The sequence below is a fragment of the Oncorhynchus kisutch genome, linkage group LG5 (assembly GCF_002021735.2).
Source record: "Oncorhynchus kisutch isolate 150728-3 linkage group LG5, Okis_V2, whole genome shotgun sequence".
NCBI lineage: Eukaryota > Metazoa > Chordata > Actinopteri > Salmoniformes > Salmonidae > Oncorhynchus > Oncorhynchus kisutch.
Genome location: NC_034178.2, coordinates 34,547,530 through 34,566,892, shown reverse-complemented (window position 1 = coordinate 34,566,892; position 19,363 = coordinate 34,547,530). Strand labels below are relative to the sequence as shown.

The following is a 19,363-nucleotide window of genomic DNA, read 5'->3' as shown; positions in this document are numbered from 1 at the left end:
GCCATGGGCGGGCATTAGTGGGATCAGAGTCAAGCCCACTCACATAAACTATGTCATTAAGGAAGTAGCACACCAGTAAATTAATCCTCTAATCCATTAATTTTTTTCAAACAAATGCTTTTACAGCAGTGAAATTTACCATCTGTATTTCACCATGACGTTGGTTTTTATGGCCGACATAGACCAGTAGTAAAGCTCTAGAAATATTACAGTGGATGATTGTCGCCATGTCCTAGTGGATTACATTGGCTGGACATGTGAGAACTATTCAGTACTCTCAATTACTGGCAACGTATCATCATAAGGTATTAAGTGGTTAGTTTACCAACTGTGTCTGACTTATCCCGACGAAGATTGATTTGATAATAACACATGGTGTCTGGTTCAGTAGCTGTCCAACGTCCATTAACCCTCCTTTTGAATCTAATGACTGTCTCCGGTCTCTTCTTAAAACCATGCAGCCGTTAACATCATGTAACGTATGTATCTTTCAGATCCCCCAGATTAGTTATGCGTCCACGGCTCCAGAGCTGAGTGACAAAAGTCGTTATGAGTTCTTCTCCCGCGTGGTCCCTCCTGACTCCTACCAGGCCCAGGCCATGGTGGACATCGTCAAGGCTATGGGGTGGAACTATGTATCTACACTGGCCTCAGAAGGAAACTACGGTGAGAGCGGCGTCGATGCCTTCCTCCAGATTTCACGAGAAGCAGGTTTGTACCGAATTTAGTGGGGAATTCAAATGTTCTGGTGTAGCCTAACCATGGCCAACATGCTGTTGGAACTGATGGTACTATATGGGGAGGACATGACGTCCAATGGAGGAGCAGCCTTGGTTTGGGTCTTGTCTTTCTTCTCCCTTCATTCAGGAGGTTTATGCATCGGCCAATCCATCAAAATCCCTCGAGAGCCGAAACCAGGTGGATTTGATAAGATCATCAAGAGACTAATGGAGACCTCTAATGCTCGTGGGGTCATCATCTTTGCCAATGAGGATGACATCAGGTTAGTGGCAAACTAGTTCCTTTCCCTAGGACTGTTGTCACATAACCACCATGCTACTTGTTCTCTAAGCACCACAGTATCAAGTTCCTATAGACTCAAAGCTAATGAAGGTCCAGTGTGCTAATCCATTATCACCACTTATTACAGACGTGTCTTGGAGGCAGCAAAGAGGGCTAACCTGACGGGTCACTTCCTGTTTGTGGGCTCTGACAGCTGGGGGGCCAAGAGCTCCCCCATCCTGGACCAGGAGGATGTGGCTGAGGGGGCTGTCACCATCCTCCCCAAGAGGGCCTCCATCGATGGTTAGGCAAACACATGAAAAAGATATTGCAGAGATACATTGTATTTTGGTGTTCAATATGAATTTAACTTTAGTGGGGGATGGGAAAGTCTGGGAAAGTCTTAAACATAAGGTGATAGTGATGCTCTGTTGGTCCTTTGCCAAGGGTTCGACAACTACTTCACCTCGAGATCTCTGAAAAACAACAGAAGGAACATCTGGTTTGCAGAATACTGGGAGGACGACTTCAAATGTAAACTCACTCGACCAGGTATCAAGTACGACCTTGGTAGAAGAAAATGTACAGGTAGGAAAAGAGGTTATTTCTGACATATTTCAAAGGTTTATCTCAAATAAGCAGATTTACTTACAGGCTACACAGGTTTTATCCATTGTATGCCACCCTTCCTCCCTTCTTCAGGGGAAGAGAGAATCGCACAGGAATCTCAGTACGAGCAGGAAGGGAAAGTACAGTTTGTGATAGACGCGGTGTATGCCATGGCCCATGCCTTACACAGCATGCACCTGGACCTCTGTCCGGGCTCCATGGGCATCTGTGAGAAGATGGACCCAGTGGAAGGGAGTCAGCTGCTCCATTACATTCGCTCAGTCAACTTTAATGGTGAGTTGGAAATGTACAGACCAGGGATTGTTAAAAAGCGTCTTGAGAAATTTCGTTGGAGCAGCAGTTAATCAGGTCTGGGAACGTTCAATAAACTTTGTTTGGATCGAGTTTGAAATTGTATCTTCTATCCTGACTTTTCTTTTTGTTGTGGCTGTCAAGTCAGATAATACTCTTGATAATTGAAATTATATATTTTTATAATTAAAGCCCAAACAGAGGAAATGTCCTGGTTTCATTGAAGCCTTTTCCACTACTGGTTCCCATCACATCCCATCAGAGAGGTTAGTCTGAGAGGTCAGTCACTCCAAAAAAGTGTGGATGGAAGTCAGTCTGAAGACATCACTGCACTCTGTGTTAACCTCTTCAATGCACTATTCTTCCACAGGGCAGCCTCTCTTCTTTCTTCATACACAAGAAACACTCCTCTTTTCATCTCCATCTTTCACAAAAAATATATTTCTTGGAGTCCAAGGAGCTTTCTATGAAAAGCAAAGCTATTTCCTTTTCCCTGTTTGTGGATGACCTTTGCTTGTGTGGAAGCCCTCTGATTGAATGCTTGAAGGGAACAGAGATTACCGAAATAGCGGCATGTACGGAAAGGAACCCTCAGCAGGAAGAATCTTATGCTCAGCTTTGCACTGGTTGCATAAGACATGAGCTTTAGGTTCACCGTAGGTTTCATTTTTCTTTGTTCAAAGGTAAAAGCATTGCACGGCCCACTTGCGGGTAGCCCTGTTAAAAATCCTTGCTCCTCTATCCAACAGGCAGTGCAGGGACTGGGGTCATGTTCAATGAGAATGGAGATGCTCCTGGTCGCTATGACATCTTCCAGTTCCAACTTTCCAACACCACCAACCCTGGGTACCGGTGTATTGGCCAGTGGACAAACAATCTGCGACTCAATGTAAACATTTGTTTTGGTCTATTTTATTTTTCAATGATGATGTTCACTTTATCAGTGTTGCTATTGCATTGAGGAATGTACTGTTTGTGTTTTGAGTTGACAACCTTTCAATTGAACCAAACTCATTCCAGTTATTCATGCACTTTTATTTAGCTCCATTTAGTCATTCATTCTCTTTCCCCCAGTAATGACATGATGTGACTACTTCAGGAGTTGACTTGATGTTCTTCAACATTGTCTCTGTCTCTGTTAAAGGCTGAGGAGATGCAATGGTCGGGCGGGGACCGTGCAGTCCCTGACTCGGTGTGCAGTTTCCCCTGTGAGCTAGGAGAGAGGAAGAAGATGGTGAAGGGTGTACCCTGTTGCTGGCACTGTGAACTGTGTGACGGATATCAATACCAGCTGGATGAGCTAAACTGTGACATGTGTCCCTTCGATATGCGTCCCATGCCAAACCGAACGGGCTGCCGGTCCACACCCATCATCAAACTGGAGTGGAGCTCCCCCTGGGCCATCATCCCTGTGTTCCTGGCTGTCCTGGGCATCTTGGCCACCTCCGGATGCATCATCACCTTCATCCGCTTTAACGACACCCCCATCGTCCGAGCCTCCGGTCGGGAGCTCAGCTACGTTCTCCTGACAGGCATCTTTCTCATCTACCTGATCACCTTCCTCATGATCGCAGAGCCCAGCGCCCCAGTGTGTGCATTCCGCAGGCTGCTGCTGGGCCTGGGCATGTGTATTACCTACTCAGCTATGCTCACCAAGACAAACCGCATTTACCGTATTTTTGAGCAGGGCAAGAAAGCAGTCACGCCACCTCCATTCATCAGCCCTGCTTCTCAGCTGATCATCACCTTCATACTCATTGGAGTGCAGGTGAGTGAGTTGCTGCCTCTCTCCTATTGCATTTGATGAAAACAAGGCAGTAATACAATAGTGCTTGTTAAAGACACAGGAAATGGTATCTGGAATGGTATACAGGAGAATTAGATTGATCTGCTGAATCATGGGCCACATCAATCTTTGGATCATTCTCTGTATCTCCACAGTTACTTGGCATTTTCATCTGGTTCGGAGTGGTGCCCCCACACACCATCATAGACTATGAGGAGCAGCGGCCGCCCAACCCAGAGTTTGCACGTGGGGTCCTGAAATGTGACATGTCCGACCTGGCCCTGGTCCTCTGCTTGAGCTACAGTATCGTGCTGATGGTGACCTGCACTGTGTATGCCATCAAGAGCAGAGGGGTGCCAGAGACCTTCAACGAGGCCAAGCCCATTGGCTTCACCATGTACACCACCTGTATCATCTGGCTGGCCTTTGTGCCCATCTTCTTTGGTACAGCACAGTCTACTGAGAAGGTTTGAAAATCAATCACATTTCTATATTTGCTGGTATTTATCCATTGGCAGAGAAAGACAATTTTTTATATACTTAAAAAAGCAACTCTAGAACTATCAGTATGTTTTCTAGAATAGGTTCTAGACTGTTATCAAATGCTTGTTTGTTACCTTTAATATCAGATTTTTTTCCATGAGGCACTCACAGTATGTTCAGCATCCTCTTCATTGACTTGGTCAGGATTTAAAAGGAAGTACACTATAAATACAAAAGTATGTGGACGCCCCTTCAAATGAGTGGATTCGGCTATTTCAGCCACACCCTTTTCTGACAGGTCTGTAAAATCGAGCACACAGCCATGCAATCTCCATAGATTAACATTGGCAGTAGAATGGCCTTACTGAAGAGCTCAGTGACTTTCAACGTGGCACCATCATAGGATGTCATCTTTCAAACAAGTTCATTCGTAACATTTCTGCCCTGCTAGAGCTGCCCCGGTCAACTGTAAGTGCTGTTATTGTGAAGTGGAAACATCTAGGAGCAACAACGGCTCAGACGCAAAGTGGTAGTCAACACAAGCTCACAGAAGGGAACCACCGAGTCCTGAAGCGTGTAGCAGGTAAAAATTGTCTGTCCTCAGTTGCAACACTCACTACCGAGTTTCAAACTGCCTCTGGAAGCAACGTCAGTGTCACGGCTGGCTGAAGGACTGGACCAAGGTGCAGCATGGTAAGCGTACACTTTTTTTCTTTATTCAAAAATGACGCCGACAAAACGTAGAACAAAAACCAAACCGTGACGCTTTGGGCTCTGAACAAAGACAAAGTTAACTTCCCACAAAACAGGTGGGGGAAAAGGGTACCTAAGTATGGTTCTCAATCAGAGACAATGATAGACAGCTGCCTCTGATTGAGAACCACACCCGGCCAAACACATAGAAATAGAAAATCATAGAACATAGACTGTCCACCCAAATCACACCCTGACCAAACCAAAATAGAGACATAAAACGGTCAGGGCGTGACAGTCAGCACAATAATTGTTCGTCGGGAGCTTCATGAAATGGGTTTCCATGGCCGAGCAGCCACACACAAGCCTAAGATCACCATGTGCAATGCCAAGCGTCACCTGGAGTGGTGTAAAGCTCACCACCATTGGTCTCTGGAGCAGTGAAAATGCCTTCTCTGGAGTGTTGAATCATGCTTCACCATTTGGTGGACGAATCTTGGTTTGGCGGGATGCCAGGAGAACGCTACCTGCCCGAATGCATAGTGCCCACTGTAAAGTTCGGTGGAGGGGGAATAATGGTCTGGGGCTGTTTTTCATGGTCTGGCTAGGTCCCTTAATTCCAGTGAAGGGAAATCTCAACACTACAGCATACAATGACATTCTAGATGATTCTGTGCTTCCAACATTGTGCCAACAGTTTGGGGAAGGCTCTTCCCTGTTTCAGCATGACAATGCCCCCGTGCACAAAGCGAGGTCCATACAGAAGTGGCTTGTTGAGATCAATGTGGCAGAACTTGACTGGCCTGCACAGAGATCTCAGATCTCAACCCCATCATACACCTTTGGGATGAATTGGAACACCAACTGCAAACCAGGCCTAATTTCCCAACATTAGAGCCCGACCTCACTAATATTCTTGTGGATGAATGGAAGCAAGTCCCCGCAGCAATATTCCAACATCTAGTGGAAAGCCTTCCTAGATTAGTGGAGGCTGTTAAAGCAGCAAAGGGGGGACCAACTCCATATTAATGTCCATGATTTTGGAATGAGAGAGTCTACGAGCATATGTCCACTTACTTTTGGCAATGTAGTGTATGTTCAGTTTAGTAGAGTATGTTGTTAAATCAGTCAGCCTAAATGAAGTCTTTAAAGTCTTTTCACCTCTGCAAATCGAAATGAAATGAATCAAAGAGGTCAAAAAAGAGGTCAGATAAGCTCAGTGATAAAATGGGTCTCTGAGAGACAAATAAATATCCACTACATGCTATTCAATTACACACTTACAGCTTAGAACATCTAAATATAGCATCAATAACATTTAGTTCTCAGATCGCATTAGTTGACATTTTTGACCAGACAGTATTACAACATTACAGTAACAGGGAAGGAGTGTTCTTAGATTGGATGCAAGGTTATTGATGAATTAGACTTTGAGAGGTACTCAGAAAAGTTTAAAGAATTGCAAGTTGATCAATAGGGAAGTGTGAATGTAAGGTGTTGGCAAACTTAGGGGGTTGGCTATTTTTCTTACATTTTTTCTACTGACTTCCCTTAATGTGTGAATTATTATTATTATTATATATATATATATATATATATATATATATATATATATATATATTTTTTTTTTACTTTACCCCCTTTTTCTCCCCGATTTCGTGATATCCAATTGGTAGTTACAGTCTTGTCCCAATCCTAGACAGGATTGTGTCTGGGGAAGGGTACCAAAACATTTCTGCAGGATTGAAGGTCCCCAAAAACACAGTGGCGTCCATCATTCTTAAATGAGCAATCGGGGGAGGAGGGCCTTGGTCAGGGAGGTAACCAAGAACCCGATGGTCACTCTGACAGAACTACAGAGTTCCTCTGTGGAGATGGGAGAACCTTCCAGAAGGACAACCATCTCTGCAGCATTCCACCAATCAGGCCTTTATGTTAGAGTGGCCAGATGTAAGCCACTCCTCAGTAAAAGGCACATGACAGCCCACTTGGAGTTTGCCAAAAGGCACCTAAAGACTCTCAGACCATGAGAAACAAGATTCTCTGGTCTGATGAAACCAAGATTGAACTCTTTGTCCTGAATGCCAAGCCTCAAGTCTGGAGGAAACTTGGCAACATCCTTACATTGTAGCATGATGGTAGCAGCATCATGCTGTGAGGATTTTTTTCAGCGGCAGGGACTGGGAGACTAGTCAGGTTTGAGGGACAGATGAATGGAGCAAAATGCAGAGAGATCCTTGATGAAAACCTTATCCAGAGTTCTCAGGACCTCAGACTGGGGTGAAGGTTCACCTTCCAATAGGACAACGGCCTTAAGCGCACAGCCAAGACGACGCAAGAGTGGCTTCAGGGCAAGTCTTTGAATATCTTTGAGTGGCCCAGCCAGAGCTCGGACTTGAACCCGATCGAACATCTCTGGAGAGACCTGAAAAAACCTGTGCAGCGACGCTCCCCATCCAACCTGGCAGAGCTTGAGTGGATCTGCAGAGAAGAACGGGAGAAACTCCCCAAATACAGGTGTGCCAAGCTTGTAGCATCATACCCAAGAAGACTTGAGGCTGTAATCGTCTCTAAAGGTGCTTAAACAAAGTACTGAGTAAAGGGTTTATATACTTATGTACGTGTGATATTTTTTATAGATTTGCAAAAATGTCTAAAAGCCTATTTTTGCTTTTTCATTATAGGGTATTGTGTGTAGACTGATGAGGGGAAAAACACAATTCAATCAATTTTAGAATAAGGCTGTATCGTAACAAAATGGGGGAAAAGTCAAGGGGTCTGAATACTTCCCAAATGCACTTTAGGTCTTTGTTAATTGATTTTTTATGGCATGTATTTATTCATTTATTCATGACATGTACTGCGTTTGAATTGTCAGTGCATCGGACTCAGATCACAAGTCTGTTCTCAGTATTGTTGTTGCCAGCCTGACAACAGAGGAACAACACGTGAATAGACATGTTGAAGGCCCATAAATAGAGCACCACTCCTCAGTGCTTATACTGGGATATAAATCATTCATCCCAGGCTAAAAACACAACTGTCTCCTTGAGCATTCAGATGTTGTTTCTTCATCTGTATACTGTGTACCTCCTATTTGACCTGCTGTCGATCAATTCTTCATACAATAATTAGGTATAATAAAGGTATGTCATGGGGATTGCCATGGAAAATATTATGTAAGACAACCTCCATACATTATTATTAATATTTATTGAATGTACAGTTTTACTGTATTCTCAGAATATTTTCAGAATACTATATTCTCATTCTCAGGGTATTATCAGAGGAATAGATGGAAGGATAGGCATAGGATAGAAAGGAAAATGAGGAAAATGTGTCTTTTGAATTGTGAACGCAACACAAACAATTCATTTAGTACTCAGCCAGGCAATCCAAACCCTATTGTAAAATGTCTAGCTGTATACTCAGGTATTTATTATTAACCTTCATCCTGCTTTCCCTCTGCTCTAGATGTTCATCCAGACCACCACCCTGACGGTGTCCATGAGCCTGAGTGCCACTGTGTCCCTGGGCATGTTGTACGTCCCTAAGGTCTATGTCATCATCTTCCAACCGGAGCAGAACGTACAGAAACGCAAGCGCAGCTCCAAGGCTGTGGCTTCCACAGTGACCTCACAACTCTCCCAGAAAGATGACAAGCAGAACGGAGAGTCCAAAAGTAGTGCCATAGTGCCTGACCGATCACAGTGAGTAAAGCAGCGGTGGTATCCACTGATCCCTCACCTGTGCTACCTTATGTATTCACAATGATATAGAAACAGATTAGTGTTCATTTTTCACTAAAACAATTGGTAATTGTCTCTCTCTTCAATCACTTTAGATAATCCAGCAGGAAACCAGAGATGAATACGACACCTGGCACCTAACAGACGACAGCTTATAATGGTCTCCCTTGGCAAAGCACTCCCTCACATGCAGAGAGGGGGCTCCCGAGTGGCGCAGCGGTCTAAGGCATCACTACAGACCCTGGTTCGATTCCAGGCTGTATCACAACTGGCTGTGATTGGGAGTCCCATAGGGCGGCGCACAATTGGCCTAGCATCGTCCAGGTTAGGGTTTGGCCAGGGTAGGCCGTCATTGTAAATAAGAATTTGTTCTTAACTGACTAGTTAAATAAAGGTTAAGTAAAATTCAAATAAATAAATAAAAGGAGCCCGTTTTTGATCAGTGGTGAAGGCTACATTGTCTCATGGGTGGAATGGAAATAAAGGAAAATGGAGATGCTACCTTTTCTGTAATTTAAAATACACACTCACTGACTTGCCACAGATGCTGTGACCTGACTGTAAATGGAACAGTCGACGCATTGGATCATCCTGGATCATCCTGAATCCTGAACAGAACACAATGAACATTGTGGACAGCTTTGCTAGATTTCAGGACAAAGTCTCCTTTTACATTAGGATATGTCTAAGCGACCATGGCAATGAATTAGTTCTCTTTGATTTCTCTCAGGACAATTAGTTGGATCAATAGTGAATAAAATTTTAAACCTTTTCCTGACTGGAGGACCTAAAGTAAGATCCTTTGAGAACAAGCTTTGTTGTTTATGTGATTTATCAGCACTGCATGGGTTGTGAGTTTGTGTGTACATTATACGAATGTTTCCACAGTACTGTTTGTATGGGTGTCACAACTTTGACGCGTGGTTATATTTGACTGATTACACTGGAAGGAACTAGCTTCTCTATGCACCACTTTATCCTGGAATAACTAGTGTTGGGTTCTTGAATGACATAGTGATAAAGAGAAACAACTGTAGGGAATTCTGATTACTGACATCAATACTGCCAGATCTCATGTAAGGTACCATTTTAATATTATAACATTTTCTGTTATGCTTTGGTTTAGTTTGCTGTTAATTGCTTTAGCAGTAATAACTTCTATACGATGCTACTTTCTAAATTGAGAAGCAGTGGTTCTGAACAGGATATTGTGTTCTGAGACAATTGTTGTTAGAATCACAACACATGGTAGACACTAGACAGCAACGTATGGCATTTCCGTAGATTGTTCCTAATTTCTTTATAGTGCTGCTGGTGTTGCGGTTATGAGAACAGTTGATGGTAAACACTTGAGTTCACTGAGAATATCACTGGTTTTAGCATCAATGATCACTTGTGTTCTTCAATATTGTGCCATTAAATCACTCTTTTGTGTTCTCAAAATGTATGTTACATGTGTTTCCCTTAAAATAAAATTACTATATCATTTCAATTATGTAAACGTATTTGAAAATGAATACTTTGGTACTGTAATGGTACACAAAATGATGGTAGCCCAGTTCAGGTCACACTCCAAGCAGTCCTACATCGCATGATTGTAGCATTCACTCTGTGCCGAGCGGTATTGCGTTCTGATTTTGTCAGAACACAATGCAGTGGAAGCGGCACAGTTTCCATTAAGTTATTTGCAGTAAGATTCTTTTTTTGGCTTGGCTGGGATTATGCTCAAGTTCAGGAAACAAAGTTTTTAATTAAAAAAATAATTTAAACTTAAAAATACTGTGAAAACGAAAATATAGATAAAACCCAATAATTCCACCTTCGTACTATTGCACTTCTGTAACTGTAGCCTGCCATCATCCTTACACTGCCCCCTGCTGGAGATTTATAAAAAATGTACAATAAAACAGCAATGTGCTGGCAAAGAAACTTAATTAACCATTCTGAAGCATGGAGAGTGGACTGTGGGACACATTACTGGACCATGCGGTGGAGAGGACGTCTCTGCTACAGTATCATAGTGAGATGCATAGTGTGAAAAAAAGAAAACATACATTAACATACCCCACTCAAGTTAAGGAAACTATAGTTTATTATTTCACAAGCATAAGAGATCTTACACAATAATCACAAGTAAAAGTATGTATGTATGTATGTATCTAAAATAAATAGCACTAAAAGACAAGAGGATGATGGTCTGGGGAAGTGGGAAACAAATATTCAATACAAGTGCTGTATTATAATATTCAGACAGTGTTAGTAAAACAATAAATGTTCAAGTGCGAAAGAGATTTTTTTTGTAATGTGCAACAGTCAAATGGCTGATATTTCACAGATGCTCATAATACAGGAAAGTTCCTAGAATAACTCTGTACCGCACACTTAATTACAATTAGATGAAACTGAAACACCTCAAAACAAGATTACTACACAATTTCATGTTGAGACAAAAGAAGTCTCAATACACCAAAACAAATATTCTACACCAAACCATCTGCTGTGCCCATTCATGCCCAAAGCCTGGAGCAAGCCCTCAAGTAAGAAGTGCAAACCAAAGTAGACCATAGTCCTTTTACTGGACCGGTAGACCTATTCAGGTTGCTCCTCTCTCGATTGTTCCAGACCGGCTGGCCCCTAGTGTCAGAGGTGCATCTGACACGTCTGTATTAGTCAGGGATGGACAGGTCATAGGTCACTCCAGATAACTGTCCAGAGTAAGACAGGTGGAGATCTTGGGAGGAGCTGGTCGGGAAACCTTTTTTCTCTTTGCCTTCATCATGAGTGGGCGAATATCTGACAAAGGAGACTGGTGTGGGTGGCCGAATTAAGGAAAATGGCATTCCATAACAAATGGCATTTTCCTGTTCCTCCCTGATCGTTTCCTATGAGATTAGTTACAGTAATGTATAACAGACATTTACCAATAGACATCATAGAGGATATAATACAGTCACAATATGTACTTCAACACCCGCTTCAATGAGAAATACCAGTCAGGAAACCTGAATTGTACGGTTTAAGAAAAGGATACAGGTTGGAAGAATTTGGTTCTCCCTCCAAGTCCATCATAACCACTTCTGACCTGGAATATGAGATAGTCATACATTTTGTTATTTCATTGACAGGAACAAAACAGGAAAGCAAGGGCAATTGTGGGTCATGTTTTGGAAGTCATTAGGTGGAATGCACTGTACTTCACTGTAATTGAGGGTGTGAAAATGTGGAACAGGCTCATAGTAAGAAAAACACCAGAACAATCATACAGTAACTGTAGTGTTGTGAGGGAAAGAGAATAGAGTCAGGTTACTTACAGCTCCCAGTTTACTCCTCTGGGGGTCCAGCATGCTGCCAAAGGTCTTCTTCCTGAACAGAATGGAGTTACGGAAGAATGTACCCATTGGCACCTCCTCCTCTCTGGCCTGGGAGAATTCATAAACACAGACGCTTATGGCATGCCATGCACACTAAAGTACAACACGTCTAGCTTTAAAATGTATCCAAAGCAATGTGGTCATCACAAAGTCAGTACATGTGGTGCATGTGTTAAGTGAACCCTTGGAAGTGGTAAAATACCTTGCTTCCAAACGAGGCGCTGTCACGGTGTTTGGATGGCGTGGACGACAACCTGAGAAAGAAAGAACATAAGATAAATATGATCAATACTTCAGAAACGTTTAACAAATAAGTGTCAGGAGCATGTGTCCCTCGTCAATAACACACTGTAGAGGGAGACTCACGTGGCTGGATCCAGACGCATCTTTTTAGATGGGACCTGTGACGCCCTCTTACCCACCAGATCAGGTGTGGTGATGTCAAAGGTCATGTTAAGGTCAATGTCCTCACTGTTGGCAGGCTGGTGGAGACGGGGCTGTTGCAGCGCCACTGGGGCAGGGCTGAAAGACAAGGGGGAAAGACCCCAATCAGTGACTAACACCAGATCTACCAAGAAGGTATCTACATACTAAGTAGCACGCGCTGTGTAGAAAATCGATTGGTGAAGTGACAAACCTCTCGAAGACTAGTCGGCTCAAGGCTTCGTTAGTGCGGGTTGGTGTGCTCAGGGTCTTTTGAAGAATCTCAACTTTTTTCTTCAGACTCTAACAGTGTTAAAAACACAGAGTAATGGAATAGTAAACTCAGATTTTCAAATACATTAGTATTTTTAATTACCCAAATATAACATAGCTTTGCAAATTGTATAGTGCTCATCATTTATAGAATTGAGGGCTCCTTACAGTGATCTCTTTGTCTGCGTTGGTCAAGTCATTTTGGACAGCTTTCATGTCATCATTGGTCCTATTCATCTCCATTGTGGCTTTCTGCAACTACAGAGATATGAGAAACTGTGTCAGTCTCAGATTGGAAGTAGGTGAGACATCCCTCATCATCACAGAACAATTCAATGAATGTGTTTCTAAAAAAATCTATATATATCTTTACATGTATTACCTTGTTGTTTGAAGCAAACACCTCCCTTTTGAGCTTTTCAGACATTTCATTTGAATATCTGAGGCTCCCTTTTAGATTCTCATATTCTCTGCAAAGGATAATAGGAATTACTTGATAAATATCCTTACAAAACACTGTTGCCCTGACAATGTAAACTGAGAATGAAAAACATTAAGAACACATGCTCTTTCCATGACAGACTGACCAGGTGAAAGCTATGATCCCTTATTGATATCACTTAAATCAGTGTAGATGAAGGGGAGGAGCCAGGTTAAAGAAGGGTTTTTAAGCCTTGAGACAACTAAAGGCATGGATTGTGTATGTGTGCCATTCAGAGGGTGAATGGGCAAGACAAAACATTTAAGTGCCTTTGAACGGGGTATGGTGGGAGGTGCCAGCCGCAAGAACTGCAACGCTGCTGTGTTTTTCATGCTCAACAGTTTCCTGTGTGTATGAAGAATGGTCCACCCCCAAAGGACATCCAGCTAACTTGACACAACTATGGGAAGCATTGGAGTCAACATGGGCCAGCATCCCTGTGGAACACTTGACACCTTGTAGAGTCCATTCCCTGATGAATTGAGGCTGTTCTGAGGGCAAGGGAGGGATGCAACTTGATATTAGGAAGGCGTTCCCAATGTTTGCTATACTCCGTGTATAATGTAAATGTTTGACATTCCTTACTTCTTGAGAGAGATGCAGTAGATGGAGAGCTCCTCCATGGCAGCCTGGCCAACACCCATGTCACTGATCATGGATTCCACCTCAGCCCTCTGACCCTGTAACACCACATCCAGACTGGGAAGGACAAGGACACACACACACACACACACACACAAATAAAATATACAAGCCAGCACAGTATGGTTTGGGTTGGCACAAAAGTCAGAAAATTATTATTGTGCGAGTCTGTGGGCTACCTCTCATATGTTTTCATTTTGGTCCTGAGTCGTCGGGCCTCCTCCTTAGCAGCCTGAGTCTCACTCTGCTGGTTCTCCAGGTATTTCATCTGTTTCTGAAAGTTCCAAAACCCTCAAAATGTTAGAGAGATGTCAGGTAGAAAGGAGCATGTAAATACATTTGGCTTTATGTTTGACAACTTAACATCCTACCCTGAGAACTGAGCAGAGCATATCTTTCTCGCCAATCTCCTTCCTAACAATGTCCAGGTCTTTCTTCTGCCTGTCCACAGTCTCCTTCAAGCCCTCTACCATCTTCAGTCTGTCCCTCCAGTCTCTCTCTGAGGATAGAAATAGTCAATGTTTCAGCCGTCCAAATGGCAAAAACAGTTACACCATCATAATGACACGTGGTCTATCAAAGCAAGCATCCGTTGTGTTCACTGGCCTCTTACCTTTGGTACTTAAAACAGCTTTCATTCTATCGAGCTCGTTCTGCAGAAGAAAAAATGAAACACTGAATAAGCGACATCATACAATAATATCCCAAATTCACACGCCATGACAATGTTCTATTCAATGTTGCCACAACGCGAGTCAAGATGCTAGTCCTCCTGGTGTAGGCCTACCTGCAAACACTCTGGATCCGCAGAAGATCCCTCTCCTTCACCACCAATGTCAAAGAACAACTTGTTGATAATGTGTCTGGTGCTAACCTGAGGGGAGAGTCCAGACAAAGATAAACATGTAGAAAAAGTATTTGTAGGGTTATTTTGAGATGAATGGGATTGATATAACGTGTACAGAATGAAACACCAGTGTTCAGAAGGGGTCAGCAGTATAGCAAGTTAGTCCTACCTGTTTTCTACATTGTGGACATGTCTTGTTGGGGGCAGTCTGAAACCACTGAAGAAGACTGTAATCAGAGGAAAGAGTGAAAAGTTACACACAACTGACATTTAACAATAGCTAGACTACTAAATTTGGCTAGGGCCACAAGTACTGGCTAGTCAAACTATTTCCTTAATGTAGAGACTGATTAATCTGACAGTCATTGGTAACTCACCATTCATAGTGGAAGGTGTGCCCACAGTGGATGGCAGCCACATCTCTGGAGTGATCGAAGAAATCTGAACAGATGGTACAGTAGGCACGAATAGGCATTTTTGAAGACCACCCTGTCAAGAAAAAAGCAAGTTATCATGTTTGTGTTCAACATAGTTATGTTTGCTGGTTCTAATGTTGATATCAGCTACCGGTAGCTAAGTTGCTAGCTAGCTAGCTTTGTTATTATTGCCAATAGTTATCTAACCAATAGTTAGCGACCTAGCTAGCCGGCTAGCTCGCGTTAGCCAACTAGATAGCTGTTAACCCTCATTGTCACCTACGATACAGCAGGCTGTGTTGCATACATTCGCCCGTATTTACCTTAAAGCTATCGAGTATGTGTTACATTAATACGTATATTATTCATTGCAGTTCGAATAACTATGAAATCCTGTTTACGCCTAGCTAGCACGCACAACACTCGCGCGGCGCAGTTCGAACGTAAAAGTCCCCGCCCCTTGCGTGTACGTAATCATCTAAATGGTACGTTCAGATATCTTCCTGTCTGCTTTCTTTCAGTCTGAGTTCTGCCGTAAAAGAGATTACTCTGAGATAAACCGTGACATTCTTTCAACCTTGAAATAGTGTTAACCGCAATACAAATAGCGAGCTAAGCCCGCCGAAAATATGAACGAATCGGTGGCGTATTCATTACGCCGATTCTGTTGCAAAACGTTTATTGAACTGAACGAAACGGGGAGGGAGATACCTGAATTTGTCGAAAATAAACTCGTTTCTGTTGCAAAACGAAACTGTGTACTAATGATTGCACCCCTGTACCTTCTCTGTCAGAAAATGATGTGCTAGCCAGCCCAAGCGAGTGGTATTATTTTACACAGTGATAGTCAACGGTTAACGTTACAACATTCAATATGCATTTTAACTCGACTCGAAGAAATTAGAGCTAGCTATGATTTAATAATATTTTGTGTAACGTTACACGCAGGAAGATTCTTCAGCTTCTCAACTATTATATTTAGCTGCATATCTAGCAGCTAAATTATGTTCATAACTAACTCAAGATAGACCACGGCCTGTCGTTTCCAATGTGAACAAATGTGTTATAGTGGGCAGAACAAGCAAGGAGAGGGGCAGAGCCAAGCAGGATCTAGCGAGATTGGAAACTAGCACTTTTTGGAAACTTTGACTGAGTAAAGTCGACAAAACGGTCCACCCTGCTCGTAACAGATTTGAATTTTGGAAACAAAACTGTATTGAGATCACATGTTTCATCAATGAGAACATTTGAAGAATGTAGCAAGGCCAAAGTTCCATCATTTCCCACTGCCGGCAACTGGGCTTCCTCTCATCACCATATTTGGTAGTGAGTGGAAACGCCAATCGGATGCTTCACATTTATACATCTGGTGAAATATCTGTCACTGTTCTATCTGTTTTCCGTCTCAGCAGATCAGGGGCCTGTTGCACAAAACTAGGATAAGGGATTAAGCCAGGATATCTTGGTGATCCTGGCTCAATTGATCCGTAATCCGGTTGCACTAAAGATGGATAGGGGGCAGGAGGATATGTTATGGTATAAATTACCATGGAGATTTATTCTGTGGAGCTAGCCTGCTCCAGACCAGGCTAAATTCCAGGATCTATTTAATCTCATCCCTAATGTCAGTCAGCAGTCACCACAAATGGAAACCAATAGTTATTTCACTGCTCACTATACATTGTTATCACATATAACTAGACCCACTGTTATTATTTAAACGTTTGTGATCATTAATTTCAATGATTTTGGATAAAAAATGATTTTTAGATGATGTTGCTATCATTAGATAATTTACAGTTTCCCATAGACTATAAGGCTATATATAAAATGATAGAATATTAGGGCCACAGAGGGGAAAAAAACACAAGTCATAATATTGTAACCAGTTGTTTTAAAGGAGGACAGTTGTTAAAATGACAGATGTGGGGCATTTCGTGAAATTGTACTTCAGTATGGTTTCATAAACAAAGACATGCTGATGTGCCAGAATATTAAGTATCACATTGTCATAAGTATCAAAACTGTAAAAACAATATGTAGCTTTTCTGCAGAAAGAACCAGCCTCATAAATTTATGACTTTATCCTTTTTCTTCAGTGTGGCCCTAGTACTCTGTCATATAAACAAATACACATTCCATATGAATATAAAAACACAATGTGTAACATTATGTTCCTTTATTGAATAAGGACAAAACAAAGCAGGTAAACCATCAGCTCCTTTCGAAACTGAAGTCACAGTGACTCTACAAGATGGAAAGCACAGAATCCAAGCATATTATACAAAATGATACATACACATTCAAAGGTCTGTATATAACACACCCTGCATGTCTGCACACTAAAATAAATGCAGGACAAATCCATACACATCAACTGAACAGACAAATGAATGGATGCAGTAGCCTCCCTGCAGCCTTGTATTACACACAGTATACCGCACAAACATCATAAGAGGCCAAATTCGTCAAAAAACGAACCCAAAAAAACCCCAATTCCTCTGCCACCGCAGGACATATTTAACCAAAATTGAAAGCACACATACTAACTAAAATAATTCAACACATATTGGTCCCTCAGCAGCCGACCACTGTCGTCATCAGGGAAGATTGCCGGATTGTCCCAGTCCATGGCTGGTGGCACTCTGGGGGCCCTCTCCTTCCTCAGGCAGGCCACATTGTGGAGGACAGCACAAGCCACAGTAATATCACATGCCCTAACAGGGCTGACCCTTAATTTGTGAAGGCAGTGAAAGCGTGCCTTCAGGAGGCCAAAGGTCATTTCAACTCTGGCCCTGGTCCTGGCATGGGCATGGTTGTAGGCCTGCTGTGCTTCCTGGGGGTCTGTGAAAGGTGTCAGGAGAAAAGGCTGGCAGCCATACCCCCTGTCTCCCAGCAACACACCAGAGAATTCACCTGTCAACACAAAATCTCATCATTACTACCTCATAAACACAGTGATATTCTTGACACAGCCATGATGGTTATAAATAGGGGTTGTGTGGCTTACCTTGTGATAGGCACTGATAGATTTCAGAGGCCCGAAAGATTCTGGAGTCATGGACTGAGCCAGGCCATTTTGCCACAACATTGCTGATCACACAGTCAGCATTGCAGACCATCTGAAATCATAAGATGAGGAATATTACACCAATCAATGCACATCACTGGCAATGCAGAGTGTTCGTCAATGGACAATATCAAAAAGTTATGTTCACCTGAACATTAATGCTGTGAAAGGATTTCCTATTCACAAAATCGGCCTCATGGGCACCTGAGGGGGCTTTTATCCATGTGTGTGCAGTCCACTGCACCAATGACATTGGGGAAACCTGTCACACAAAGTAATGAGTATCCTACTATGTGTTAACAGTTGTCCTGTAATTTGTAGATCCTCTTACCTGCAATCCTATAGAACTCCTCTTTGATGTCACAGAGTCTTCTGTGGCCAGGGAAGGAGATGAAGACATCTGCTAATGCTTTGATAGCCAGACACACACTCCTTATTGTGCGGCAAATTGTGGCCTTGTTCAGCTGTTCTGCATCCCCCACTGAGTACAGGAAGGCTCCACTAGCAAAAAAGCGCAAGGCCACACAAACCATTTGCTCCACACTCAGTGCATGGCTCCGTGCAGTGCGGTGCTTAATCCTGGGACCCAGTAGTCTGCATAGATACCTGATGCCATCTGCAGAAAACCTGTATCTTTCATATAGATGGTCATCAGGGAAGGCCAGTGGGTCCAACCGGTCCCTGAAGACCCTTTCTCGCCTGAAGGCTCTCCTCAGCACAAGTGCTTCTTCATCCACCACATCTCGCACGAATGGGCATGCCATTGTCAGAGCAGAAAGGAACACACAATTTTGGGCCTTCATATAGGCTAGTGGCCACACCTGGTGCTGGGGGGGTGGGCAAAAGAGGGCGATGCCTTATAACGATGACTTGGTTGTACTGATTGCTGGGAAAATAAAAAAAACCTTAGAAAGATGCCACCGTCCTGTGTGCTCACAATAAGAGCTCATATGTCATGGCTCACTTGACTTTACGAGAATATACCAAATTTTTATTTTGAGCTGTGTCATCTTCTTGGAGCTGGGGGAGGAAAGAAAAATAATGATTAATACATTTGTGTTACAGTTAGCATACAGTGTACATTGAAGGCATATCTCACCTCCCTCTCAAGTTTTTTTTATTTCAAGGTCCAGTTTCCTAATTGTCCTCTTTTTTATTTCGAACTCCAGTGCAAGATTTTCCATCTTTTTCTTCTTGTACTGAATG

At 42.7% G+C, this 19,363-nt stretch overlaps 2 protein-coding genes across 2 annotated transcripts in view; one reads left to right on the top strand and one right to left on the bottom strand.

Moving 5' to 3' along the window:
• Positions 1 to 10,129, top strand: part of LOC109890943 (metabotropic glutamate receptor 6-like) — a 38,850-nt gene extending 28,721 nt beyond the window's left edge. The window contains exons 3-12 of the mRNA XM_020483112.2: positions 495 to 711; positions 868 to 1,003; positions 1,151 to 1,305; positions 1,450 to 1,590; positions 1,705 to 1,905; positions 2,673 to 2,812; positions 3,068 to 3,691; positions 3,865 to 4,176; positions 8,360 to 8,595; positions 8,730 to 10,129. Of these exons, the coding sequence (XP_020338701.2) occupies positions 495 to 711; positions 868 to 1,003; positions 1,151 to 1,305; positions 1,450 to 1,590; positions 1,705 to 1,905; positions 2,673 to 2,812; positions 3,068 to 3,691; positions 3,865 to 4,176; positions 8,360 to 8,595; positions 8,730 to 8,733 (2,166 nt within the window). The 3' untranslated portion in view covers positions 8,734 to 10,129. The remainder of the gene's footprint in view (positions 1 to 494; positions 712 to 867; positions 1,004 to 1,150; positions 1,306 to 1,449; positions 1,591 to 1,704; positions 1,906 to 2,672; positions 2,813 to 3,067; positions 3,692 to 3,864; positions 4,177 to 8,359; positions 8,596 to 8,729) is intronic.
• A 579-nt stretch (positions 10,130 to 10,708) lies between these two features.
• Positions 10,709 to 15,742, bottom strand: traip (TRAF-interacting protein). Its single transcript, XM_020482153.2, has 16 exons — positions 15,411 to 15,742; positions 15,049 to 15,160; positions 14,841 to 14,898; positions 14,612 to 14,698; positions 14,438 to 14,477; positions 14,196 to 14,323; positions 14,004 to 14,098; positions 13,768 to 13,881; positions 13,084 to 13,171; positions 12,870 to 12,959; positions 12,643 to 12,731; positions 12,372 to 12,527; positions 12,208 to 12,259; positions 11,946 to 12,053; positions 11,666 to 11,716; positions 10,709 to 11,440 (listed from the first exon to the last, which is right to left on the bottom strand). Exons 2-16 carry the CDS (start codon positions 15,144 to 15,146, stop codon positions 11,327 to 11,329), a joined length of 1,368 nt encoding a protein of 455 aa, XP_020337742.1. The 5' UTR covers positions 15,147 to 15,160; positions 15,411 to 15,742; the 3' UTR covers positions 10,709 to 11,326.
• Positions 15,743 to 19,363: the final 3,621 nt, after the last annotated feature.